We start from the raw sequence: 26,855 nt of genomic DNA on the forward strand, positions 1-26,855 counted from the left end.
TCTTCTACAAAGTCATCTTCCTCTTAAGCTTGACTGCCTCATTTCTCTAGTTAAAAATGTTGGAGGGAATGTTCTCCTTCAACATTTATCTTCTGGTGATTCATAACTTCCCTGGCTTAGAAAATAGTCGCAATCTCTTCTAGCTTTATCTTCTGCTGCACTCCCTCTGACCATACCCCAAACTATCCACGCACAACAGGCAATGAAGATTAGTCTCAGTTTCCACTAATGTGCAGTGAAATACAGCTTCTGCTCTGGAAGTTAAGATGGCTGCTTTGTAGCACACGGAAGACCTTGGTGTCTGTGAGCATAGACTAAGGCTACTGATTTCATTATTCCTGGAAAGCAAACAAAAAGAGGCTTCCAGTACAGGGAATATCAAAGATCAGTAAGATGATACATGCATGATGCTAAACTTACGTCTAGGCAACCTCTGCTCCATTGCCTTTTTTTTGAGACAGAGTCTCACTTACTCTGTCACCCAGGCTGGAGTGCAATGGCATGATCTTGGCTCACTGCAACCTCCACCTCCGGGTTCAAGTGATTCTCCTGCCTTAGCCTCCCAAGTAGCTAGGATTTCAGGTGCACACCACCACGCTTGGCTAATTTTTGTATTTTTTTGTGGAGATAGGGTTTCATCATGTTGGCTAGGCTGGTCTCGAACTCCTGACATCAAGTGATCTGCTCACCATGGCTTCCCAAAGTGCTGGGATTACAGGTGTGAGCCACTGCTCCACTGACATTTTGAACCAGATGATTCTTTTTTTTTTTTTTTGAGACGGAGTCTCGCTGTGTCACCCAGGCTGGAGTGCAGTGGCCGGATCTCAGCTCACTGCAAGCTCCGCCTCCTGGGTTCCCGCCATTCTCCCGCCTCAGCCTCCGAGTAGCTGGGAATACAGGCGCCCGCCACCGCGCCCGGCTAGTTTTTTGTATTTTTAGTAGAGACGGGGTTTCACTGTGTTAGCCAGGAGGGTCTCGATCTCCTGACCTCGTGATCCGCCCACCTCGGCCTCCCAAAGTGCTGGGATTACAGGCTTGAGCCACCGCGCCCGGCCTCAGATGATTCTTTGTTGTGGGTGGTACTGTAAATTGCAGGATATTTAGCAACATTCCTGGCCTCTACACATTAGATGCCAGTAGCAGCCCTCTCCCAACCCTGTAGTGACAACCAAAAATGTCTCCAGACATTGCCAAATGTTCCCAGGAGGCAAAACCATCCCCCGACTGAGAGTCTGTGTAGGCTTACACCTAGAATCCTAGCACTATATATATATTTTGAGACAGAGTCTTGCTCTGTCGCCAGGCTGGAGTGCAGTGGCATGATCTCGGCTTGCTGCAGTCTCTGCCTCCTGGGTTCAAGCGATTCCTCTGCCTCAGCCTCCCGAGTAGCTGGGATTACAGGCGCCCAAGACCATGCCCGGCTAGCTTTTGGTATTTTAGTAGAGACAGGGTTTCACCATGTTGGCCAGGCTGGTCAATCTCCTGACCTCATGATCCACCTGCCTCAGCCTCCCAAAGTGCTGGGATTACAGGCGTGAGCCACCACACCTGGCTGAATCCTAGCACTTTGGGAGGCGGAGGCAAGAGGACTGCTTGAGTCCAGGAATTTGAGACCATCCTGGGCAACATAGTGAGACCCTATCTCTACAAAAAAAAATTAAAAAGAGAGTCTATGTGTGTGTGCGTGTGTATACATATAGTTTTTTTTTTTTTTTTTTTTTGAGATGGCATCTCGCTCTATCGCCCAGGCCAGAGTGCAGTGGTGCGATCCAGGCTCACTGAAACCTGTGCCTCCCGGGTTCAAGCGATTCTCCTGCCTCAACCTCCCAAGTAGCTGGGATTACAGGTGCCTGACACTGCCCCCAGCTAATTTTTTTGTATTTTTAGTAGAGATGGGGTTTCACCATCTTGGCCAGGCTGGTCTTGACCTCCTGCATGCCTGGCTAATTTGGTATTTTAGTAGAGACGAGGTTTTGCCAGGCTGGTCTTGACCTCCTGACCTCATGTGACCTGCCTGCCTTGGCCTTCCAAAGTGCTGGGATTACAGGCATGGGCCACCTCACCCGGCCACATACATTTTAAAAATCGAGATATATCTTAAATACACTAAAACCTATAGATTTTAAGTATATAGTTGAATAAGTTTTGATAAATATATAAACCTACATAACTCTCACCCTAATCAAGATATGGGGCATTTCCTTCATCTCCCAAAAGTTCCCTTCTGCCCTTTTGCAGTCCGTCCTTGCCTATCCCCCAGATTCCCATCTTAGGAGTTGATATGAATGGAATTGCAGGGTACATAACCTGTTGTACCTGGCTTCTTCCCTTCCGCATGCCATTTGTGTGATTCTTTCAGATTGGGATGTGTATCAGTGACCTCATTTATGTATGTATGTATGTATGTATTTTGAGAGATGGATTCTTGCTCTGTCACCCAGGCTGGAGTGCAGTGGCACGATCTTGGCTCTCTGCCTCTGGGTTCAAGCAATTCTCCTGCCTCAGCCTCCTGAGGATTACAGGCACACGCCACCATGTCCAGCTAACTTTTGTATTTTTTGTAGAGACAGGGTTTCACCATGTTGGCCAGGCTAGTCTTGAACTCCTGACCTCGTGATCCGCCCACCTCGGCCTCCCAAAGGGCTGCAATTAGAGGAGTGAGCCACCGCATCTGGCCTCATTCACTTATGTGTATGGCTAAGTAGTATTCCCTTGTTCAGATCCACCACCATTTGTGTACCTGTTCACCAGCTGATGGATATTCAGTTTGTTTCCTATTTGGGGTGCTTATGAACAATGTCTTTGGGTGGCCATTTATTGTTACCAGGAGACCTAACTTTTGCAGACTGTGAATGCAGTGTGGGAATGGACCGTGGTGTGGCCAGTGCTGATGTTGTGTCATAAAGTTGTGCTATTTCTGGACCACTCTTGTTTTTTTGTTTTGTTTTGTTTTGTTTTGTTTTGAGACAGAGTCTTGCTCTGTTGCCCAGGCTGGAGTGCAGTGGCGCGATCTCGGCTCACTGCAAGCTCCACCTCCTGGGTTCACGCCATTCTCCTGCCTCAGCCTCCCAAGTAGCTGGGACTACAAGCACCCGCCACCACACCCAGCTAATTTTGTTTTTGTATTTTTAGTAGAGACAGGGTTACACCGTGTTAGCCAGGATAGTCTTGATCTCCTGACCTCATGATCCACCCACCTTGGCCTCCCAAAGTGCTGGGATTACAGGTGTGAGCCACCGCGCCCGGCCTTTTTTGTTTTTTTGAGGCAGGTCTCACTCTGTCGCCCAGGCTGGAGTGCAGTGGCGCAGTCACAGCTCACTGCAGGCTCAACTTCCTGGGCTCAAATGATCCTTCCATGTCAGTCTCCTGGGTAGCTGGCACCACAGGTGTGCACCATGCCTGGCTAATTATTTTTATTTTTAAATTTTTTGTAGAAATGGAAGCTCCCTGTGTTGACCTGGCTGGTCTCAAACTCCTGGGCTCAAGTGACTCTCCCACCTTGGCCTCCCAAAGTGTTGGTATTACAAGCTTGGCCCAGACCACTCTTCAGGGGGACAAAGACGTTTCAGAATGGTCTCACTGGCAGTATTTACGACAATGTTCTTCAGGGGGACCTCGTGGTTGAATCAGAGGGCCCAAGAGGAGCCCCTTGTCAGTGAGACATCACTACTACACGATGCAAGTGTTAAAGGAGCAGCTTCTTCTAAAAATATCACTCACAACTTAGAGGCAAGAGGCTCTTGCCGATGGAGCAAGCCAATCATGGGAACTGTCTGCTCAAGAATCGACAGCTCAGATAATTTCACCAGGTCTCACATCGCAAGTATCCTCAGTCCCAACCTCGAATGCCAACTTCTGTCTTCCTCCACTGCTATCTCCCTCCAAACCTTTCCCCTGTGTTATTTGAAGCCCATTATTTCTTTTTTATTATTTACTTTTTTCTCTTTTGAAAAATTTTTTAATAGAGAAGGCATCTCGCTATGTTCTCTAGGCGGGTTTTCTAGGCTCAAGCAATCTGCCCACCTCTGCCTCCCGAAGTGCTGGAATTACAGGCATGCAGGCATGAGCCACCGCACCCAGCTCCTTTTCTTTTTTTTGAGATGGAGTCTCGCTTTGTCACCCAGACTGGAGTGCAGTGGAGCTGTCTTGGCTCACTGCAACCTCTGCATCCCAGGTTTGAGTGATTTTCCCACCTCAGCCTCCTGAGTAGCTGGGATTACAGGTGCCCGCCACCATGCCCAGCTAATTTTTGTAGTTTTGTAGAGACGGTTTCACCATGTTGGCCAGGCTAGTCTTGAACCGCTGACCTCAGGTGATGCACCCGCCTCAGCCTCCCAAAGGGCTGGGCTTACAGATGTGAGCCACTGCGCCCAGACTCCTCCTGTTACTTTTAAACAAATGACTAGGTTGAAAAGGTGGCTGCCAGGTGCGATGGCCCATATCTGTAATCCCAGCATTTCGGGAGGCCGAGGTGGGTGGATCATGAGGTCAGGAGTTCGAGACCAGCCTGACCAACATGGTGAAATCCCATCTCTACTAAAAATACAAAAATTAGCCGGGCATGGTGGCACACACCTGTAATCCCAGCTACTCAGGAGGCTGAGGCGAGAGAATCGCTTGAACCCTGGAGGTGAAGGTTGCAGTGCGCCAAGATTGAGCCATTGCACTCCAGCCTAGGTGACAAAAGCGAAACTCTGTTTCAAAAAAAAGAAGAAAAAGAAAAAGAAAACAAGAAAGAACCTTCAAAGCAAAGCATAGGGAACCATGTGACGAAGGAGCAGAGGTGGAAAGTTCTCTGACATGTTTAAAGAATGCTGGTGAATCTATGTGGCTGCAGGAATAGTTTAGCCTGCGGGGAGTTAGACGTGGAAATGTATGTCTGAGTCAATTTATGAAGGGCTTTGAACATCAGGAAAAAAGATTTGGACCTATTTGCAAAGGTGAACTATAGATTTTTGTGTGCAGGGTAGTGACATGATTCCAACAGTGTTTTAGGCAACAGCTAAACTGGGTCATACAAGATTAGGTACTAAAATGCCATTTTCTTGTCCAGCTGAGAAAGGGATTTTAATTACGTAATTAAATTCATGAATGTGGGAAGGGGTTCTTACTTCACAGGGCCAAGCTCAGCTCTTTCTCAATTTTATAAACAAGTTTTGTTTGTGTTTTTGTTTTTTTGAACAAGCCTTCCAGACTTAGATCTCTGGGAAACGAGAAGTAAATACTGACACAGGCTTGCTTTGTTTTCCCAAGAGGGGTCTACCAGGAGATTTCTCTAATTACCTAGAAAAAAAAAATTAACTTGTTTTTCCCTTAGATTTCAGCCGAGCTGGAAGGGGCAGGGAGAATTGCAGTATTGCCTTAGATTTTCTAGCTTCGGTGTGGACGCAATATTCGTCCTGAGGGAGTCCCTCCAAGGCCTCTCGGAGCAGGGAGCCTCCAGGCATTTGTTCCCAGCAACAAGGAGGGAGCTTAGAAGAATTTAATAGAGGCGGGGAGCTCTGCAAAGGGCTTATTTAAAAAAAAAAAAAAAAAAAAGGGGAAAAAGGCGGCCGGGGGGCGTGCCGCCTATCTTTTTAGAATAATTCCATAGGAAAACGAATCGAAGCTAAAGCCGTGCCCTCTGGTCAGGGCTTCTGGACTAGAAAGTGCCTGAGCATTACGCCCAGGAAAGGACAGTTGCTTTTCACTCTCCCGGTCGCATCACTCGGCACCTAATTCCGCCAGGCTCTCAGAGGGGCGGTTGCAGCTACAGCCTGGCACGCTGCGTAGCCAATAAGAAGCCACAATTCACCCTCATTCTCAAATTCTGACCAATCGGTGGCCTGAACTTTAGCTCTCTGCCAGGCGCCTCTGTTGTCCGGAACGGAGGCAAGCCCCCTTAGAGTTGCCAATAACGGACATGGCTGCGGCCCCCGGAGGAGGGGACGTGAAGTGAGGAGGGGGCTGGGAGGGGAGAGGACGCGGGCGAGCAAGACCGGCCCCGTGGCCCCGGTAAGTACGAGAAGGCCCGTGGCCCGAAAGTGGGGAACAAGGGGGCGTGGGGCTCGGCCTTGCGCGTCCTTTGGATTCTTGGTCAAGGAAAGGGGAGTCTGGGGTCTGCACCCAGAGAATGGCCTCAGGGGATGCCTCCTGAGGGGGAGTCCAGGGACTGGCTCTGGTCTCCAGCTCTTGACCATTGCCTTCCCCCGAGTCTTCAGACTCTTGCTCTCGGCCCTGGATTGGTCCATTGTGGGGTCTCTCGCCAGAAATAAAGCCTCTCGCCAACAAAGAATCCCTGCCCCAGGTCTGTCGTGCCCGGGCCCTGGCCCAGAGGGCTCCCAGCGCCGACGCTCTGAGTATTTATTTCGAGGCCCCTGGAAGTCCTCATACCCCGACCCAAATAAAGACCGTTGTGCCGCCTGCGCGCGCTCTCCGCAGCCGCCCGGGGTCCTCGCGCGGCCGTCCCCAGCTGGATGGAGCCGGCCGAGGGGCTCCTGGCAGCCCTCCCTGATCTTGCAGTTTGGAGCGTGCTTTCTTTTCCTTCCGCCTTTCCAGAAGCGTTTTCAGGCTCCTCAGAAGCAACCATAGGCTCACCATCCATGGCATCGGATAAAGTGATCCCTGTGCAATGCCCTGGTTCCTGTGCCGCACACCCCTGGAGCCCAGGTCTCCCGGTTCCTAGCATGCCACGATGCGGCCCCTGCCCGCGGCCCAGCGCCAGATGCAAGCAAAGCCCTGCTCTTCCATTGGTGTGTCACCGCGGGCTGCACTTTGGCATTGCCTTGGTCACGTGCTGCTACATCCCACCCTCTCTCCTGAGTTTTTCGGTGGCTCTTGAGGGAAAAAAAGAGGGAGCTCGTTATGGAATCTGTTTTCCTTCTGGTGTGTGGGTGTATGCATTGGAGAGAAGGATCGTTTTCTCATGATTTATCCAAGATGCTCAGCTTTAGTGACATAGTTGTTATTCCGCAGGTAACCTTGGAAGATGGAAGCAGGGAGGGGGCAATTTTAACATTTTCATTTTGCAGATGTGGAGATTGTTCAGAGAGGCAAGGCTAGGGTCACCTAGAGCCAAACTAGAATCCGAAAGTCCAGGGGTGTTGAGTTCTTTATCCGCTAGAGCCAGTTGTTTCCTAGGTGTGACCTGAGGAAATCTAGTTCCCTGACTCCCCTGAGCCTCTTGCAGGGTGGCTCTGGGCATTAAAAGTGATGGGCATTAAAAGTCGGATCCTCCTATGCTTCCTGGCAATTACTAGGGTCTTCATGCCTGGTTTGCATTCATTAATTTTAAGAAGCCAGCAGGTAGTTCTCCGGCGGACTACTTGTATTAATATTTATTGTTGTCTCTGTCTATATTGGGGGCATAAATTATTTCAGTGATTCTCAGGGCAGCGACAGGCAGAATAGGAGGAAGGTGTGCCTCTTCATAGTGTCATTAGAGATATTATTCACAGGAACGCATTGCATACAGGAACAGCGTGGAGGCAGAAAAAGATTGAGAGCCATTGAGGAGAGAAGAAATGGCACTGTGGTATCTCTTTATAGTATTTTTGGCAAAAGAAGAGCTGATCTTGGTATTCTAAAGAGGTGGTTAAAAAAATGTTAGATCCTGAAGCAGAACTAAAATAATACAAATAAATAAAAAAATTTAAAGCAATGGTATTAGTAAGGTTCAGAAGAGTCAAAATAATGCCTGTAATCCCAGCACTTTGGGAGGCTGATGTGGGAGGATTGCTTGAGCCCAGGAGTTTGAGATCAACCTGGGTAACACAGTGACAAGAAAACCAAAAAATTAGCTGGGCATGGTGGCACATACCTGTGTTCCCAGCTTCTTGGGAGGTGGAGGCCAGAGGATCGCTTGAGTCCAAAAGGTCGAGGCTGCAGTGAGCTGTGATCATGCCACTGCACTCACTCCAGCCTGGGCAACAGAGCAAGACTCTGTCTCCAAAAAGAAAAAAAAAAAAAGAGTCATGGAATCAAAAAGTTTGCAAATCACTGTAAAGATCAGAGCACATTAAAATGTAGACTATGGTTAACCCTAGAACAGGAGACAGCACGTTCAGATAAAATCCTCAAAACATTGCAAGTCTTAGCTGCTATGTTAGCTCTAACTTCCTTGCTCACTGGTTCTCTTTGTCAAAACGGCAAACAGGAAAACTGGTGGATACTGTGGAGTAGTGCATTGACCAGGGAGGTGAAGTACAAACCATCCTCTTCATCATCAGCCCCCAAATAATTGAGAGTTAACTGCCCTTGAACCCCCAGACCACCACGCCCCTTGTTTGTGGTGACTTGACATCACATGACACTGGGAAAGCTAGGCCTGGACAGTGAAATGGAAGAGAACAGAAACCCCGTGACGTTTCTCTTTTGAGAAGTTGCTAGGGAGTGCCAGCTGCTAGTGCTGAGAACCAGCCTTTTGGAAACTTTAACTCCTGTAGAAACTCATGATAATTGAAGGTTGTGATCATCCAGTTCATCCCTGCTGCTCTCTCCCTAAGTTGGGCTTGAGAAACAGTTTCTACAGGAGAGGGAGGAGTCCTAATGTAAATACTACCTACACCCAAGGCTTTATGTATTTAGCTTAATCTGATGAATCAAGTTGAACTCTTATATAGCAGTCCAAGCCTGAATGCCACAAAGCCTTTAAGTCCGTTCCTGGTGTTCAAGTGAGAAGCTTCTGGGTCAGGCTTGGCACCAGTTGGTAAATATGTGTCAATATTCTTTTTTTTTTTTTTTTTGAGATGGAGTCTCGCTCTGTCGCCCGGGCTGGAGTGCAGTGGTGCCATCTCGGCTCACTGCAAGCTCTGCCTCCCGGGTTCCCGCCATTCTCCTGCCTCAGCCTCCCGAGTAGCTGGGACTACAGGCGCCCGCCACCTCGCCCGGCTAGTTTTTTGTATTTTTTAGTAGAGACGGGATTTCACCGTGTTAGCCAGGATGGTCTCGATCTCCTGACCTCGTGATCCGCCCGTCTCAGCCTCCCAAAGTGCTGGGATTACAGGCTTGAGCCACCGCGCCCGGCCAATATTTCTTATCTTACTATTGTGTTAGTGTTGTTTTTACGATGGTGCCTTTCTTTACCAAAATGATAGGATTTTAAAATATTGTTTAAAGCCCGTTTCCAGGCAGGCCTGGATTTGTTTATAGCAGCACAGGTGAACTAGAGGGTAGGCCATGGCTGAAACACGAATGCTTTTCTTCCGAGCAGACCCGCCAGCCAGAATGTGTGGTTTGGTGATCAGGGGTTTGTGTAATAATAAGCTTTGCCTGTGGCTGCTGAGACGGTAGTAAACAGGATGGGTCACATGGCATGACAAGTAGTTTAAGGGCCAGATTTAGACACTGATGGCCTGCGTAAGGAAGAGAAACCACACACTGCTTGCTTTGGGTTTCTCTAGCTCCGAAGGCCAGAAGTGATGGGAGAGGGGTGAGGGGTGTCAGAGAGAAGAACCTTGAAAGGCTTAGAGTGGTATTTGAGGAACCAGAAATTTTAGTGTACTATAATTAAATGAGCCCAATTTTCATAACTTCAAGGGCTTCTTGAAAAGGAGGTTCATGGTATCAGTCTTGCTTGGTAGGGAGGTGAACAGAAAAATACTGGGAAACACTTTAAAAAGATGTATGCTGGGCCGGGCGCGGTGGCTCAAGCCTGTAATCCCAGCACTTTGGGAGGCCGAGACGGGCGGATCACGAGGTCAGGAGATCGAGACCATCCTGGCTAACATGGTGAAACCCCGTCTCTACTAAAAAAAAATACAAAAAACTAGCCGGGCAAGGTGGCGGGTGCCTGTAGTCCCAGCTACTTGGGAGGCTGAGGCAGGAGAATGGCATAAACCCAGGAGGCGGAGCTTGCAGTGAGCTGAGATCTGGCCACTGCAGTCCAGCCTGGGAGACAGAGCGAGACTCCGTCTCAAAAAAAAAAAAAAAAAAAAAAAGATGTATGCTGGAGAAAGACTCAAAGGTGTACTCAAAGAGCGTAAACCTTCATTACGTTGGCATGAAAGCCAAGTGGGGAATATTGCTTAGCTATAAGGCAGAGCCTATTGCAAAATCAGAATCAGGAGTTGTTGATTTTTCTTTTTTTTTTGAGACAGAGCTTGCTCTGTAGCCCATGTTGGAGTGCAGTGGTGTGATTATGGCTTACTGCAGCCTTGATCTCCAGAGCTCAAGTGATCCTTCCACCTTAGTCCCCTGAGTAGCTGGGACCACAGGCACATTCTACCACACCTGGCTAATTTTTGTATTTTTTTTTTTTTTTTTTTTTTTTTTTTTTTTTTTGAGACGGAGTCTCGCGCTGTCACCCAGGCTGGAGTGCTGTGGCCGGATCTCAGCTCACTGCAAGCTCCGCCTCCCGGGTTCACGCCATTCTCCTGCCTCAGCCTCCCGAGTAGCTGGGACTACAGGCGCCGCCACCTCGCCCGGCTAGTTTTTTGTAGTTTTTAGTAGAGACGGGGTTTCACGTGTTAGTCAGCATGGTCTCGATCTCCTGACCTCGTGATCCGCCCGTCTCGGCTCCCAAAGTGCTAGGATTACAGGCTTGAGCCACGCGCCCGGCCTTTTTTTTTTTTTTTGAGACGGAGTCTTTTTCTGTCGCCCAGGCTGGAGTGCAGTGGCATGATCTCGGCTCACTGCAAGCTCTGCCGCCTCCTGGGTTCACGCCATTCTCCTGCCTCAGCCTCCTGAGAAGCTGGGACTACAGGCGCCCGCGGCCACGCCCAGCTAATTTTTTTGTATTTTTAGTAGAGACGGGGTTTCGCCGTGTTCGCCAGGATGATCTTGATCTCCTGACCTCGTGATGCACCTGCCTTGGCCTCCCAAAGTGCTGGGATTACAGGTGTGAGCCACCGTGCCCGGTGTTTTTTGTAGAGATGGGTTCTTGCCCTGTTTGCCCAGACTGGTCTCAAACTCCTGTGCTCAAGGGATCTGCCTGCCTCGGCCTCCCAAAGTGCTGGAATTACAGATATGAGCCACCATGCCCTGCCAGAAGTTGCTGAATTTTTAAAATTATGGAAAAAAATACATAGTATAATATTTTCCATTATAACCAGTTCTGCGGCATTAAGTACCTTTGCATTGTTGTGCAACCCTCATCACCATCCCTTTCCAGAACGTTCTTATTTTCCCAAACTGAAACTCTGTTCCCGTTAAACATTTAACTCCCCATTTCCCCCTGCTCCCAACCCCTGGCAACCATCTTTCTACTTTCTGTCTCTGTGATGTTGACTATTTTAGAAACCTCATATAAGAGGAATCATACAACATTTGTCCTTTTGCGACTGGCTTTTGTTTTGTTTTGTTTTGAGACAGAGTTTTGCTCTATCCAACGCTGGAGTGCAGTGGTGTGATCTCAACTTACTGCAATCTCTGCCTCCCAGGTTCAAGCCATTCTCCTGTCTCAGCCTCCTGAGTAGCTGGGATTACAGGCGCACACCACCGCGCCTGGCTAATTTTTGTATTTTTAGTAGAGCCGGGGTTTCACCATGTTGGCCAGGCTGATCTCGAACTCCTGACCCCAGGTGATCCACCTGCGTCAGCCTCCCAAAGTGCTGGGATTACAGGCGTGAGCCACCGCGTCCAGCCTGAAGTTGCTGATCTTTTAAAGATATATTGGATACATTCACATGATTTGAAAATCAAAAGGCACAAAAGTATATGTATGCAAGGGCAGGAAAAAGTATAAAAAAGAATTTTTTAAAAAAAGTGTCTATAGTAAAAATTCTCTTTCCTGCTCCCAACCATTCCCTAGCCACTCAGTTCCAATTTATTACTTTTTCCTTTTGTGGGTTATGCTTTTGGTACTGAATCTAAGAAATGTGACTCACAGTAGGCCGGGCGCAGTGGCTCGCACCTGTAATCCCAGCACTTTGGGAGGCCGAGGTGGGTGGATCACGAGGTCAGGAGATCGAGACCATCCTGGCTAACACGGTGAAACCCCATCTCTACTAAATATTAGCCAGGTGTGGTGGCAGGTGCCTGCAGTCCCAGCTACTTGGGAGGCTGAGGCAGGAGAACGGCCTGAACCCAGGAGGCGGAGCTTGCAGTGAGGCGAGATCATGCCACTGCACTCCAGCCTGGTGACAGAGCAAGACTCCATCTCAAAAAAGAAAAAAAAATAAAAAATAAATGTAACCCACAGTCACAAAGACTTTTTCCTATCTCCTATATAAGTTTTACCATTTTACATTTAGGTCTATGATCCATTTTGAGTTAATTTTTGTATATGGTACAAGTAATATTTCCAAGTTCTTTTTTTTTTTTTGCATGTGAATATTTAATTGTTCAGCACCATTTGTTGAAAAGACTATCCTGTCTCCACTGAATTGCCTTTCATCTTTCTCAAAAGTCAATTAAACATATATTCCTGGATCTATTTCTGTCTGGTACTCTCTAATGCCAGGCTATAATACGACATTGCTTTATCATTGTTGTTGTTGTTTTGAGACAGAGTCTCGCTCTGTTGCCTAGGCTGGAGTGCAGTGGTGCGATCTCAACTCACTGCAACCTCCACCTCCTGGGTTCAAGGGATCCTCCTGCCTTGCCTCCGAGTAGCTGGAATTACAGGTGCACACTACTATGCCCGGCTAATTTTTTTTTTTTTTTTTTGAGGCGGAGTCTCGCTCTGTCGCCCGGACTGGAGTGCAGTGGCCAGATCTCAGCTCACTGCAAGCTCCGCCTCCCGGGTTTACGCCATTCTCCTGCCTCAGCCTCCCGAGTAGCTGGGACTATAGGCGCCCGCCACCTCGCCCGGCTAGTTTTTGTATTTTTAGTAGAGACGGGGTTTCACCGTGTTAGCCAGGATAGTCTCGATCTCCTGACCTCGTGATCCGCCCGTCTCGGCCTCCCAAAGTGCTGGGCTTACAGGCTTGAGCCACCGCGCCCGGCCATGCCCGGCTAATTTTTTGTATTTGCAGTAGAGACAGGGTTTCACCAGGTTGGCCAGGCTGGTCTTGAACTCCTGACCTCAAGTGATCTGCCTGCCTTGGCGTCCCAAAGTGCTGGGATTATAGGCGTGAGCTACCATGCCTGGCTCCACATTGCTTTAATTACTGTAGCTTTATAAAGCTTGAAGTTAGGTGGTGAAAGTCTTCCAATTTTGTTATTTTGGTGTAGTCTGATTTGAATGTCTTTTTTTTTTTTTTTTTGAGATGGAATCTTGTTCCATCGCCTGGCTGGAGTGTAGTGGCGCGATCTCGGCTCACTGCAACCTCTGCCTCCTGGGCTCAAGCAATTCTCTTGCCTAAGTCTCCTAAGTAGCTGGGACTACAGGCACGGGCCACCAGGCCCGGCTTATTTTTGTTTTTTTGTGTGTTTTTTTTGTTTGTTTGTTTTGAGACGGAATCTCACTCTGTTGCCTAGGCTGGAGTGCAGTGGCACGATCTGGGCTCACTGCAAGCTCCACCTCCTGGGTTCATGCCATTCTCCTGCCTCAGCCTCCTGAGTAGCTGGGACTACAGGCGCCCGCTACCATGCCCGGCTAGCTTTTTGTATTTTTAGTACAGACGGGGTTTCACCGTGTTAGCCAGGATGGTCTCATCTCCTGACCTCGTGATCCGCCCACCTTGGCCTCCCAAAGTGCTGGGATTACAGGCGTGAGCCACCGCGCCTGGCAGATCTTTGTGTTTTTAGTAGAGACGGGATTTCATCATACTGGCCGGGATGGTCTCGATCTCTTGACCTCGTGATCCGCCCGCCTCAGCCTCCCAAAGTGCTGGGATTACAGGTGCGAGCCACCGCACCTGGCCTGAATGTCTTTTTTTTTTTTTTTTTTTTTTTTTTGAGACGGAGTCTCGCTCTGTCGGCCGGGCTGTAGTGCAGTGGCAGGACCTCAGCTCACTGCAAGCTCCGCCTGCCGGGTTTACGCCATTCTCCTGCCTCAGCCTCCCGAGTAGCTGGGACTACAGGCGCCCGCCACCTCGTCCGGCTAGTTTTTTGTATTTTTTAGTCCGTGTTAGCCAGGATAGTCTCGATCTCCTGACCTCGTGATCCGCCCGTCTCGGCCTCCCAAAGTGGTGGGATTACAGGCTTGAGCCACCGCGCCCGGCCCTGAATGTCTCTTATATGCGGAGTTGAGCATCTCTGCATATGGAGAAATTTGGATTTCTTTGTTTCACATTCTCTCAGGGTTTGAACTGTCTTCCTAACCTCTACCTCATGTATTAATTATCTCCATAACTTCTCAGCCTCTGCTTGGTTCCCTCTAGTGGTGGGGAGCTCATTGCTTCACAGGGCAGCCTGTTCCATTTTTAAAAATACACAGTTCTAAGGCTGGCCATGGTGGCTCACACCTGTAATCCCAGCACTCTGGGAGGCCGAGATGGGAAAATCGCTTCAAGACAAGCCTGGTTAACATAGTGAGACCCCATCTCTCTCTTTATATATATATTTTTTAAAAAAAGAAAAATGTAAGTTCTAGGCTTGACTCAGTGGCTCACATCTGTAATTCTAGCACTTTGGGAAGCTGAGGTGGGAGGATTTGCTTGAGCCCCAGAGTTCTAGACCAGTCTGGGCAACATAGCAAGACCTTGTTTCTACAAACAAAACAAAACAAAACAAAACAAAACAAAAAAAAAACTGGTCATGGTGGCATATGTCTGTGGTCCCAGCTGCTCGGGAGGCTGAAATGGAAAGATTGTTTGAGCCCAGGAGTTTGAAACTGCAGTTCCAGTGAGCCATGATCGTGCCACTGCACTCCAGCCTGGGCAGCAGAATGAGAACCTATCTCCAAAAGAAAAAAAAGGAAAAAAAATATATATATATACAGTTTAAACTATATAGAAAGATACTGTACATTTTAAGTCAGTCTAGCTCTTATAGCATCCTAGTTCCTGTTTTGGGGCCTCCCAGAGTAAGCCTGACCCTTCTCACTACTTATAGCCATGATACCTTTCTAGCCCTGCTTGCACCCATAATGTGTTTTTGGTGTACTGGGTAAGCATCTTCAGTTCTTTCTGCCATTTCTCATGTCTTGGTTTCTCCAACCTAGTTGCTGCTCTCTGAAGGCCTTCCAGTTTTGTTAGTGTCCTTAAAGTGTGTGATGTACAACTGAACAAAATATTCCAGATGTTCTCTGATATGTACAGAAATCAGACTTCCTCATTTCTTGTTAGGGACATGGGATATCTGTTAATGCAGCCTAAATGTGAATGAACTTTGAGTGAGCACACACTCATATTGAAATTGCATCTAATTAAGCCATTTGTGGTAGTTTTTTTTTTTTTTTTTTTTTTTTTGAGACGGAGTCTCGCTTTGTCGCCCAAGCTGGAGTGCAGTGGCCGGATCTCAGCTCACTGCAATCTCCGCTTCCCAGGTTCACGCCATTCTCCTGCCTCAGCCTCCCGAGTAGCTGGGATACAGGTGCCCACCACCTCGCCCGGCTAGTTTTTTGTACTTTTTAGTAGAGACGGGGTTCTTTTTTTTTTTTTTTTTTTTTTTTGAGACGGAGTCTGGCTCTGTCGCCCAGGCTGGAGTGCAGTGGCCGGATCTCAGCTCACTGCAAGCTCCGCCTCCGGGTTTACGCCATTCTCCCGCCTCAGCCTCCCGAGTAGCTGGGACTACAGGCGCCCGCCACCTCGCCCGGCTAGTTTTTTGTTTGTATTTTTTAGTAGAGACGGGGTTTCACCATATTAGCCAGGATGGTCTCGATCTCCTGACCTCGTGATCCACCCGTCTCGGCCTCCCAAAGTGCTGGGATTACAGGCTTGAGCCACCGCGCCCGGCCTAGAGACGGGGTTTCACCGTGTTAGCCAGGATGGTCTCGATCTCCTGGCCTTGTGATCCGCCCGCCTTGGCCTCCCAAAGTGCTGGGATTACAGGCTTGAGCCACCGCGCCCGGCCCATTTGTGGTAGTTTTATACAGTAGTTTGTGAACCTAAGTGCAGGACTTAATATTTTTTCCAATAAACAACCCATTTGATTTGGCCCATCACTTCAGCCTGTTGAGAGCTTCTTGGATTTTGACGTTGATCTCCTTTCCAGGTTTATGCTATCCAAGAATTTGATTAGCATACCATCTGTTTCCTCACCCAAGTCATTGATAAAAATATTGACTATAATGCCACCAAGGATATAATCCTACAGCTTGCTATTAAAAACTTCCCTCCAGCTTAACACAGATCTATCAATTAGTACGCTGTGGGCACAACCATTAAACTGAATACAAATCCACCAAACTGCATTTTTGGTGTGTTGGGCATGGCTAGCGTACAAGCACAGCTAATGAAATTTGTCCTTGAAGGGATTAGAAGGACAGCCAACTCCTCATCTTGCCCTCAGTCTGAGCCTCGGGCTCCCACTTAGTTCTTTTTTTTTTTTTTTGGAGACAGAGTCTTGCTGTCTCGCCCAGGCTGGAGTTCAGTGGCACGATCTCAGCTCACTGCAAGCTCCGCCTCCCAGGTTCACGCCATTCTCCTGCCTCAGCCTCCCAAGTAGCTGGTACTACAGGTGCCCGCCACCACGCCCGGCTAATTTTTTGTATTTTTAGTAGAGATTTGGTTTCACCATGTTAGCCAGGATAGTCTCTATCTCCTGACCTTGTGATCCGCCCACCTTGGCCTCCCAAAGTGCTGGGATTACAGGCGTGAGCCACCGCGCCCGGCCCTTAGTTCTTTTTGACCTGTTTCTGAGCTTGGCAGCAGGAAGTGTCCACCCCTTTGTTTTCATGGCTACTATTGCCACCTTTGTCTAGATACTTGGCATGGCAAACCAAGATTATCGTCATTTTCTTCTAACTCTTCTGCCTAAAATTTCTTTCCTTTTCCCTCTGATCCATGTTCTACCCTCTTAAAATACTGCTAACAGCCTGGGTGACATAGACCCCGTCTCCAGAAAAAAAATTATCAGGCGTAGCAGCACATACGGGAGGCTGAGGTGGGAGGATCGCTTGCGCCTGGGAAGTTGAGGTGCAATGAGCTGTGATCGCACTACCGTACTCCAGCCTGGGCAATAGGGTGAGACCCTGTCTCAAAAAAACAAATCTTCGGCCTACTCAGAAACCCAGACTCTTCAGTGACTCCTCAGAGCCTCTCCATTTTGACCCCTTATCCCTGTGTATTTTTTCATTTTCTTTCTTTCTTTTTTTTTGAGACAGAGTTTTGCTCTTGTTGCCCAGACTGGAGTGCAATGGCGTGATCTTGGCTCACTGCAACCTCTGCCTCCTGGGTTCAAGCGATTCTCCTGCCTCAGCCTCCCAAGTAGCTGGGACTACAGGCATGCGCCACCACGCCCGGCTGATTTTTATATTTTTAGTGGAGACGGGGTTTCTCCATGTTGGTCAGTCTGGTCTCGAACTCCTGACCTCAGGGGATCCGCCTACCTTGGCTTCCCAAAGTGCTGGGATTCCAGGGATGAGCCACTGCACCCGGCTCTTTTTGTTGTTGTTGTTAGAGACAAGGTCTCATTCCGTTTCCCAGGCTGGAGTGCAGTGGCATGATCATAGCTCCCTGCAGCCTTGAACTCCTGGTCTCAAGATCCTCCTGCCTCAGCCATATTCTCAGTCTTTTTCATTTTAGTCATTCTGATGGGTGTATATTGGTCTTTCATTGTGGTTTTAAATTTTTTTGTAAGACAGGGTCTTGCTGTGTTGGCCAGGCTAGTCTCCAACTCTTGGCCTCAAGTCATCCTCCCCCGTCAGCCTCCCAAAGTGCTGAAATTACAGGCTTGAGCCACCATGCCCGGCCTTCTCATTGTGGTTTTAATTTTTGTTTCCCTAATGATTAATGTTGTTGACCATCTTTTCATATTCATATTGGCTGTTTGTATATCTTGTGAAAAGTCTGTTCAAATCTCTGCCTGTTTGTTTGTTTGTTTTATTTATTTATTAAGACAAGATCTCACTTTGTTGCCCAGGCTGGAGTGCAGTGGTGAGATCATGGCTCACTGCAACCTCCAACTCTTGAGCTCAAGTGATCCTCCTGCCTCAGCTTCCCAAGTATCTAGGACTGCAGATGTATGCCACCATGCCTGGCTGAAATCTTTGCTCATTTTAAAATTGGGTTGTTGGTCTTGTTACTGATCCATAAGAATTACATATATAGGGCCGAGCACGGTGGCTCAAGCCTGTAATCCCAGCACTTTGGGAGGCCAAGACGGGCGGATCACGAGGTCAGGAGATCGAGACCATCCTGGCTAACACGGTGAAATCCCGTCTCTACTAAAAAAATACAAAAACTAGCCGGGCGAGGTGGCGGGCGCCTATAGTCCCAGCTACTCGGGAGGCTGAGGCAGGAGAATGGCGTAAACCCGGGAGGCGGAGCTTGCAGTGAGCTGAGATCTGGCCACTGCACTCCAGTCCGGGCGACAGAGCGAGACTCCGCCTCAAAAAAAAAAAAAAAAAAGAATTACATATATATATAAAATAATTTTTTTTTTTAATCCCAAAGACTTCAAAACTAGTTTTGCTTTTTGAGACATAATTTTGCTATGTTGCTCAGGCTAGACTCGAACTCTTGGCCTCAAGTGATCTGTCTGCCTCAGCCTCCCAAAGTGCTAGGATTACAGGCATGAGCTACTATGCCCAGCCTCAATTTCTTTATGGCACTTTTTGAAGAGTGGAAATTTTTTTTATTTTTAAGGAACAATTTATCAGTTGTTTTATTTATTAGTTTGTTTTTTAGAGGCAGAGTCTCACTCTGTTGCATAGACTGTAGTGAAGTGGCACAATCATAGTTCACTGTAACCTTCAATTCCTGGGCTCAAGTGATTCCCCTATCTCAGCCTCTCAAGTAGTTAGGACTACAGGCGTGCTCCACCAGACCTGGCTAACGTTGCTTTCTTTTATGGTTTATGTTTTTTGTGTTTTAAGAAATCTTTGCTTATCCCAAGTTACAAAGATTCCTGCCCCCAACCCTCCTGCATATTTTCTTCTGGAAGTGTTATAGTTGTAACCTTTATGTTTAGATGTGTGATCCGTTTTAAGTTAATTTTTGTATATGGTATGAAGTAAGGGTCAATGTGTGTGAATCTAGTGCTAGACTCTCTGTTCTGTCCCATTGATTTGTTTGCCTCTCCTTGTATCAGTACCACATGTTTTGATTACTGTAGCTATATGTTAAATCTTCAAATCAGGTAGTGTAAGTCCTCAGAATTTGTTTCTCTTTTCAAAATTGTTTTGCCTATTCTAGGTTCTTTATCTTTCCATACAAATTTTAGAATCAGCTTGTCAATTTCTATGGAAGTCCCAGCTGGGACTTTGATTACGATTGTATTGAGAGGCTGGGCGCGGTGGCTCACACCTGTAATCCCAGCACTTTGGGAGGCTGAGGCAAGTGGATCACCTGGGGTCAAGAGCTCAAGACCAGCCTGGCCAACATGGTGAAACCCCATCTCTACTAAAAATACAAAAAATTAGCCAGGCATGGTGGTGGGCACCGATAATCCCAGCTACTCGGGAGGCTGAGGCAGGAGAATCACTTGAACCCAGGAGGCAGAGGTTGCAGTGAGCTGAGATTGTGCCGTTGCATTCCAGCCTGGGCAATGAGAAGGGGAATTAAAAAAAAAGATTGTATTAAATCTATAAATCAGGGAATAATTGTCATCTTTTTTTTTTTTTGAGAAGGAGTCTCGCTCTGTCTCCCGGGCTGGAGTGCAGTGGCCGGATCTCAGCTCACTGCAAGCTCCGCCTCCAGGGTTTACGCCATTCCCCTGCCTCAGCCTCCCGAGTAGCTGGGACTACAGGCACCCGCCACCTGGCCCGGCTAGTTTTTTGTATTTTTTAGTAGAGACAGGGTTTCACCGTGTTAGCCAGGATGGTCTTGATCTCCTGACCTCGTGATCCACCCGTCTCGGCCTCCCAAAGTGCTGGGATTACAGGCTTGAGCCACCGCGCCCGGCCAATTGTCATCTTAATACTGAGCCTTCCAATCCATGAACATTGTATATTTCCCCATTTATTTAAGTCTTCTTTAATTTTTCTCAGCAGTGTACAGGTCTTACATATATTTTTATTAGAATAATTTCTAGGTTTTTTTTTTTTTTGAGATTGAGTTTTGTTCTTGTCACCCAGGCTGGAGTGCAATGGCGTGATCTTGGCTCACTGCCTCCGGGGTTCAAGTGATTCTCCTGCCTCAGCCTCCCAAGTAGCTGGGATTACAGGCACCCACAACCACGCCTAGCTAATTTTTGTATTTTTAGTAGAGTTGGGGTTTCACCATGTTGGCCAGGCTGGTGTGGAACTCCTGTCCTCAGGTGATCCACCCACCTCAGCCTCCCAAAGTGCTGGGATTACAGGTGTGAGCCACTGCGCCCGGCCATGCTGTTTTTATACTGTTATAAATGATATTAAAATTTTTATTTTCTGATGTTTGATTATAGTATATAGAAATAGGCCGGGCGCGGTGGCTCAAGCCTGTAATCCCAGCACTTTGGGAGGCCGAGACAGGAGGAGCATGAGGTCAGGAGATCGAGACCATGCTGGCTAACACGGTGAAACCCCGTCTCTACTAAAAAATATCAAAAAAATGAGCCAGGCGAGGTGGCGGGCGCCTGTAGTCCCAGCTACTCGGGAGGCTGAGGCAGGAGAATGGCGAAAACCCGAGAGGCGGAGCTTGCAGTGAGCTGAGATCCGGCCACTGCACTCCAGCCTGGGCAGCAGAGCGAGACTCCGTCTCAGAAAAAAAAAAAAAGAAATATATTTATATTTTGTATTTTGACCTTATATCCTACAACTTTGCACCCTTATTTCTTTTAGTATCTTATTTGTAGATTCCTTAGTATTTTCTCCATATACAGTTGATCTTGTCTTCTGCAAATAAAGACAGTTTCACTTATTTCTTTCCCATCATTATGCCATCCATTTCTTTTTCTTCCACCTTGCTTTTGAGTCCTTATTCTTCACCTAAGTGGCACTTGGTTCATATTTTTTGCTTGCTGCTGATAGTAATGGCAGTTGTTTATTGAGTACCTACTATATGTCAAATATTATAATAGATCCCCAGCATATACTATTTTTCATAATTCTACAGCTCCTCTGTGAAATAGGTATTATCATTTCCATTCTGTGAACAAAGAGGCTCAGAGGGACAAATAATTTGTCACGGTCACTGGCGTTCAAGACAAGCTGGAGCTGGGATTTGAACCCAGGGATATTTGGCTTTGAATCCTGTGCTTGTTTTCACAATGGACTAGGAGCGGAACTGGCCCTTTAAGGACCCGGCCACTGGTTTCAGATCAGACAGTTAAGAATGGCTGTCTCCCAGAATCCCATGTATGGAATGATGGGAAAACAGAGACTCTTAGAAAAATGTCCTGTTCCTGGCTGCCCTCTCTGTACTGCTGTGGTTCCAGCTGGCCACAGAGTGATTTTGCTTTTCTAGCGTTGGCAGAAGGAGTTAACAGGCACAGTCCCCATCTGGCTTCTGGTGCTTTTCCCTGTGTGGCAACGATCTCATCCAGCCCCTGCTGGGATGGGGTGTCATGGGGACCTCGAGCTGCAGTCGTAAACAGGACTGGGGCAGCCTGAGTCAGACAGTGGCCTTGGGGAGGAGTGGCTTTGGTCCTCAGGATCCCATTTCAGTTGGCTGCCAAAGACTGAATGTCACTGCATTGCAAGGCCACTTCCAGCGTCCCTATCTGTATCTGAGCCTTTGAGGCTGGCTCAGTTTTCAAAGGCAGGGGTGGGACAGACTTGGTTGCTCAGCCTGGGGCACCAGCATGGGTGCCACCTTGAGAGGAATTGGACTGGGTTTTGGAGTGGAGTTGGCGGTAGAACTGGGGCCTTCTGGTTCGGTCCTCCGGACACAGCTTTTATTGTTTCTTGACAGCTTTTTTCTGGGTCAGTTCTCCTGGGTTTCTGCCTGGCACCCCTTGACAAGGCTTGCTGCTGGCCCCCAAAAAACTGTCCTAGTCAGTAGGTTAGTGCTTTCTCCAAGAGGAGGCGCTTGGCATCAAACCAGAATACTCAGTGTCACTCTTTACTCAAACACACCCTGGTCTGAGATCATTAGAGTTGTGATGGCTACCAGGACGGGAGGGTGAGGGCTGATGAGGGTAGGTGGGGAGGTAGAGCTAACCTCATTTTCCAGGTAAGCAGCCCGCTTTTGTCAGACCTGCTGTCAAATTGGGCTACACTGCGTTCTGGGGACACAGTGGACGTCGACCCTGCTGCTGTCCCAGCTCTGCCCGCTGATTATCCAACTTGCATATCTAGATTTCACTTGATGTTAAGGCTAACCTTAACCCTAAATTTTTTTTTTTTTTTTTTTTTTTTTGAGACTGAGTCTCACTCTGTCGCCTGATTGGAGTGCAGTGGTGCAATCTCAACTCACTGCAACTTCTGCCTCCTAGGTTCAAGTGATTCTCCTGCCTTAGCCTCCTGAGTAACTGGGATTATGGGTGCCCACCACCACGCCTGGCTAATTTTTGTATTTTTAGTAGAGATGGGGTTTCACCATGTTGGCCAGGCTGCTCTGGAACTCCTGACCTCAAGTGATCTGCCTGCCTTGGCCTCCCAAAGTGCTGGGATTACAGGCGTGAGCCACTGTGCTCAGCCTTAACCTAAATTTTTAAAATGCTGACTGGGTGCAGTGGCTCATGCCTGAAATCCCAGCACTTTGGGAGGCTGAGGCAGGCAGATCACTTGAGGTCAGGAGTTCATGACCAGTCTGGGCAACATAGCAAGACCCAATCTCTACCAAAAAAGTAGTAATAATAAAAATGCCAATAAACCCTTTGGGAGGCTGAGGTGGGTGGATCACCTGAGGTTGGGAGTTTGAGACCAGCCTGACCAACATGGTGAAACCCCATCTCTGCTAAAAATACAAAAATTAGCTGGGTGTGGTGGCACATGCCTGTAATCCTAGCTACTCAGGAGTCTGAGGCAGGAGAATCGCTTGAACCCGGGAGGCAGAGGTTGCAGTGAGCTGAGATCATGCCATTGTGCTCCATCCTGGGCAATGAGAGTGAAACTCCGTCTCAGACAAACAAACAAAAAGCCAACAAACCAAAGCTTTTCCTGCATGCTATAATTCAGTGATAAACAGAGTACATATGGAGCAAAACACAGTGTGCTTTGAAAATGAAGGTTGAGGCTGGGCACAGTGATTCACGCCTGTAGCCTGTAGTCGCAGAACTTTAAGAGGCTGAGGTGGGGAGCATTGCTTGAGTCTAGGAGGTTAAGACCAACCTGGGCAACATAGCAAGACACCTTCTCCACACAGAATTAAAACAAAATAATAGGCTGGGCGTGGTGGCTCATGCCTGTAATCCCAGCACTTTGAGAGGCTGAGGCAGGTGGATCACTTGAGGTCAGGAGTTCAAGACCAGCCTGACCAACATGGTGAAACCCTGTCTCAACTAAAAATACAAAAATTAGCCGGGGATGCTAGTGCATGCCTGTAATCCCAGCTACTTGAGAGGCTGAGACAGGAGAGTCACTTGAGCCCAGGAGGTGGAGGTTGCAGTAAGCAAAGGTCGCGCCACTACACTCCAGCCTGGGCAAGAGAGCGAGACTCCATCGCAAAATAATAATACTAATAATAAAGAAAATGGGCCGGGCGCGGTGGCTCACGCCTGTAATCCCAGCACTTTGGGAGGCCGAGGCGGGTGGATCATGAGGTCAGGAGATCGAGACCATCCTGGCTAACACAGTGAAACCTTGTCTCTACTAAAAATACAAAAAATTAGCATGGCGTGGTGGCGGGCACCTGTAGTCTTAGCTACTCCGGAGGCTGAGGCAGGAGAGGCGTGAACCTGGGAGGTGGAGCTTGCAGTGAGCCGAGATTGTGCCACTGCACTCCAGCCTGGGTGACAGAGCGAGACTCCATCTCAAAAAAAAAGAAAGAAAGAAAATGAAGGCTGGGCACAGTGGCTTATGCCTGCAATCCCAGCACTTTGGGAGTCTGAGTCATGAGGTCAGGAGTTCAAGACCATCCTGGCTAACACAGTGAAATCCCTTCTCTACTAAAAATACAAAAATTAGCCGGGCGTGGTGGTGGGTGCCTACAATTCCAGGTACTCAGGAGGCTGAGACAGGGAATTGCTTGAACCCAGGAGGCGGAGGTTGCAGTGAGCCAAGATCAGGCCACAGCACTCTAGCCTAGGTGACAGAGTAAGAGTCCGTCTCCAAAAAAAAAAAAAAAGAAAAGAAAAAAAAAGAAAATGAAGGGTAAAAGAGAGAGAGTTTGTACCCTCCAGAATCCTCTCTGTGGCCCTCTCCCTCCTGGGCTCAGAGAGTGGAATTCATCCAGAGCTGACTGCTGCTCGACGGGGCTGATCCCACTGTTGGTCAGTGAGTCCCATTCTTTTCCACTTACCATGCTGTGGTTTAGATGATACTGTTATGTTGGGAGGCTGAGGCAGGAAGATCACTTGAGGTCAGGAGTTTGAGACCAGCCTGGCTAACATGGCAAAACCCTGTCTCTACTGAAAAATATAATATTTGCTGGGCATGGTGACACACACCTATAACCCCAGCTACTTGGAAGCTGAAGCAAGAGAATCGCTTGAACCCAAGAGACAGAGTTTGTAGTGAGCGGAGATCTTGCCACTGCACTCCAGCCTGGGCAACAGAGCGAGACTCCGTCTCAAAAAAAAAAAACCAGATACTGTTGTGTTTCACAGTAGCTGCCTGTTCTAATAACCGGAGTGATTTCTTTCTTCTTTTTCCCCAGATGTTGGGACCGTGACAGACTCACCGGGGTTTGTACATGCTGAGGAGGAGACTTCCTTTTGGGGGTGACCACATTCATCTGGGCATGCCTGCAGCACTCTTGGCCCATGGACCTGAAGGAGAAGCACCTGGTAGGCCATATCCTATTACCTTATAGGCATTGTCTGTGTGTCTCTGTTGAACTCTCCCTTCTTGTTTTTGCCTGGGAGGCCCTTAACTGGGGGCTTTAAGCACAAGTGGAGGGAGGAGGCATGGCTCTGAGTCTTGGGGGATGCAACTGTGACCTCTCGGCTGGAAAGCACAGACTCACGGAGCTATGAATAAAGGATGAAGGTGGACCTATTAACCGCATGGGACCAGGGTTTCTGATTTAGGTTGGCTCCAAGCCAGTCTTCCACTTCTTGCCCAGGGGTGTGTAATTTAGTTTGTTTGCCCTTTGCTAGGGCGATGTCCTAACCTGCTGAGCCGTGCTGAGGGCTGTTGGGCACCCTCTCTGTGGTTAGGGAAGAGCTCCCCAATCAGACTCCAAACACAGCTGCCTAATCAGCTGGTGGTGAGCAGCCAGGTGGCCCAGGCCATCCATAAAATCGGTCTTCTCCTCCCAGCCTGGCTTGGCCCAGCTTCCATGTATACCATCTTTGGATGGAGGTAGAGTTGTCAATCAGAAAACTCTTCTCCCTTGACAAAGGCTGCCCCAGAGGAAGTCCTTTTGTCTCTTGCCTAGCTTCTGCTACGCCTTCGTAATAGATTCTTTCTGTCTCTGCTCATCAGCCTCCACATGGCTGCCACAAAACTGGTCAGTGGTTCCACACCACCTACTTAACCTTTAGTGTGTACAGAGCCCTCCAGAATCCTGCTCCTGCCCATGCATTTGGTGTTCCTAGCCTCCCTGCTTTGACTTAAGCTCTAGTAATTACCTCTAAAACACTTCCCACCCCTTTTCCTGGAAACTTCTGTTCTTCCTTCAAGACCCAGTTTTGGTATCATCTTTTCCACTTAAGTCTTCCTTTCTTCCAAAGGTCCTTCCTTTCAGCATTCAGAGTACCTCCACCATTGTACTCACTATTCTATTGAAATAACTCATCTCTTCCATTCATCTCAATATCCCTAGCTCACAGCACCGAGCCTGGCATGTAGCAAGGGCTTAGTACATATTTATTGACCTGAACTTCTGAATAGTGATCTTCCTTCCAGGGAGATCTTGGGAAGGTCTGGAGAGGGGGCTGTGGTCTCACTCCCTGGGCCTCTGCTGGCACCAGGCTGGCTGACTGCTTCCTGTTCAGCTCCAGGCCTCCTGTGTCTCTGGACCAGCTGTGCAATAGGCTTCTGGAATTGAACTTGAAGCAGGTGTGCTTGGCCTCCTGTTCACAGCCACCTCTGGGTGCTCAGCAGAGATCCACCCTAGCAGTGATTGGCACAGATGGAAAGCTACACTTGCCTCTCTCCTAGCTGGGAATAAGATCAGAAGGTGTCTTGGAGGAGTAGGCTTTGGAGGGGCTGGCATAGTGGTCATTGATGGTAAGAGGGTCATCCCCTGCAAACAGCCACAAGGGTTCTGCGCTGCTCAGTTCCAAGGAGCACATCCCCAGAGGCTCTGCTGTTATGTAAAGCGGTGGCCTGCCTGGGTGAGGCTGAATGCCCCCAAAACAGAGGATGGTATTGTCTTCTGGTTCCAGCCAGAACCACTGAACACTAGTGCCTAGTGTATGGGAGAAATAAAGTTCTGTATCGAGGGGCTGGCTTCTCTCTCCAGCCTGAGGGAGAAGACTTGAGGACCCAGCTGGATAGTTCTCAGGGGCCATTTTTCCTGGAGGGTTTCTCTTTGTCCTCCTTCTCTTTCTGGATAGGTGAGCCCTGAGCTGGAAAGCATCGTCAGTCATCACTGGCAGTCACCATACTATGGAATGGCAGCTTTGGGTTGGCAGAGCTTTAGGCACCAGGGAGGTGGCCCCTGGCTTAGAGAGGCTTATTGTCTGTAGCAGAAGTGATAGTACAAACAGGCCGGGCGCAGTGGCTCACGTCTGTAATCCCAGCACTTTGGGAGGCCGAGGTAGGCAGATCATTTGAGACCAGGGGTTCGAGACCTGCCTGGCCAACATGGTAAAACCCCGTCTCTACTAAAAATACAAAAATTAGCTGGGCGTGGTGGCGCGTGCCACTAATGCCAGCTACTTGGGAGGCTGAGGCAGGAGAATCGCTTGAACCCAGGAGGCAGAGGTTGCAGTGAGCAGAGATTGAACTGCTGCACTCCAGCCTGGGCAACAGAACAAGA

General features: G+C 48.4%; 1 protein-coding gene across 16 annotated transcripts in view; it reads left to right on the forward strand.

Moving 5' to 3' along the window:
* Window positions 1-5,397: 5,397 nt before the first annotated feature.
* TMEM94 (transmembrane protein 94) overlaps window positions 5,398-26,855 on the forward strand; it is a 48,445-nt gene continuing 26,987 nt past the window's right edge. For 12 of the 16 annotated variants that reach the window (XM_033182166.1, XM_033182154.1, XM_033182160.1 and 9 more), the window contains exons 1-2: window positions 5,398-5,994; window positions 24,585-24,714. In XM_033182166.1, the coding sequence (XP_033038057.1) occupies window positions 24,691-24,714 (24 nt within the window). In that variant the 5' untranslated portion in view covers window positions 5,398-5,994; window positions 24,585-24,690. Of the gene's footprint in view, window positions 5,995-24,579; window positions 24,715-26,855 lie in introns of those variants that run through there. The other 4 variants (XM_033182164.1, XM_033182165.1, XM_033182168.1 and 1 more) reach the window with 2 other exon arrangements.

Source organism: Trachypithecus francoisi, unplaced genomic scaffold, assembly GCF_009764315.1.
Source record: "Trachypithecus francoisi isolate TF-2019V2 unplaced genomic scaffold, Tfra_2.0 Lachesis_group20, whole genome shotgun sequence".
Lineage (NCBI taxonomy): Eukaryota > Metazoa > Chordata > Mammalia > Primates > Cercopithecidae > Trachypithecus > Trachypithecus francoisi.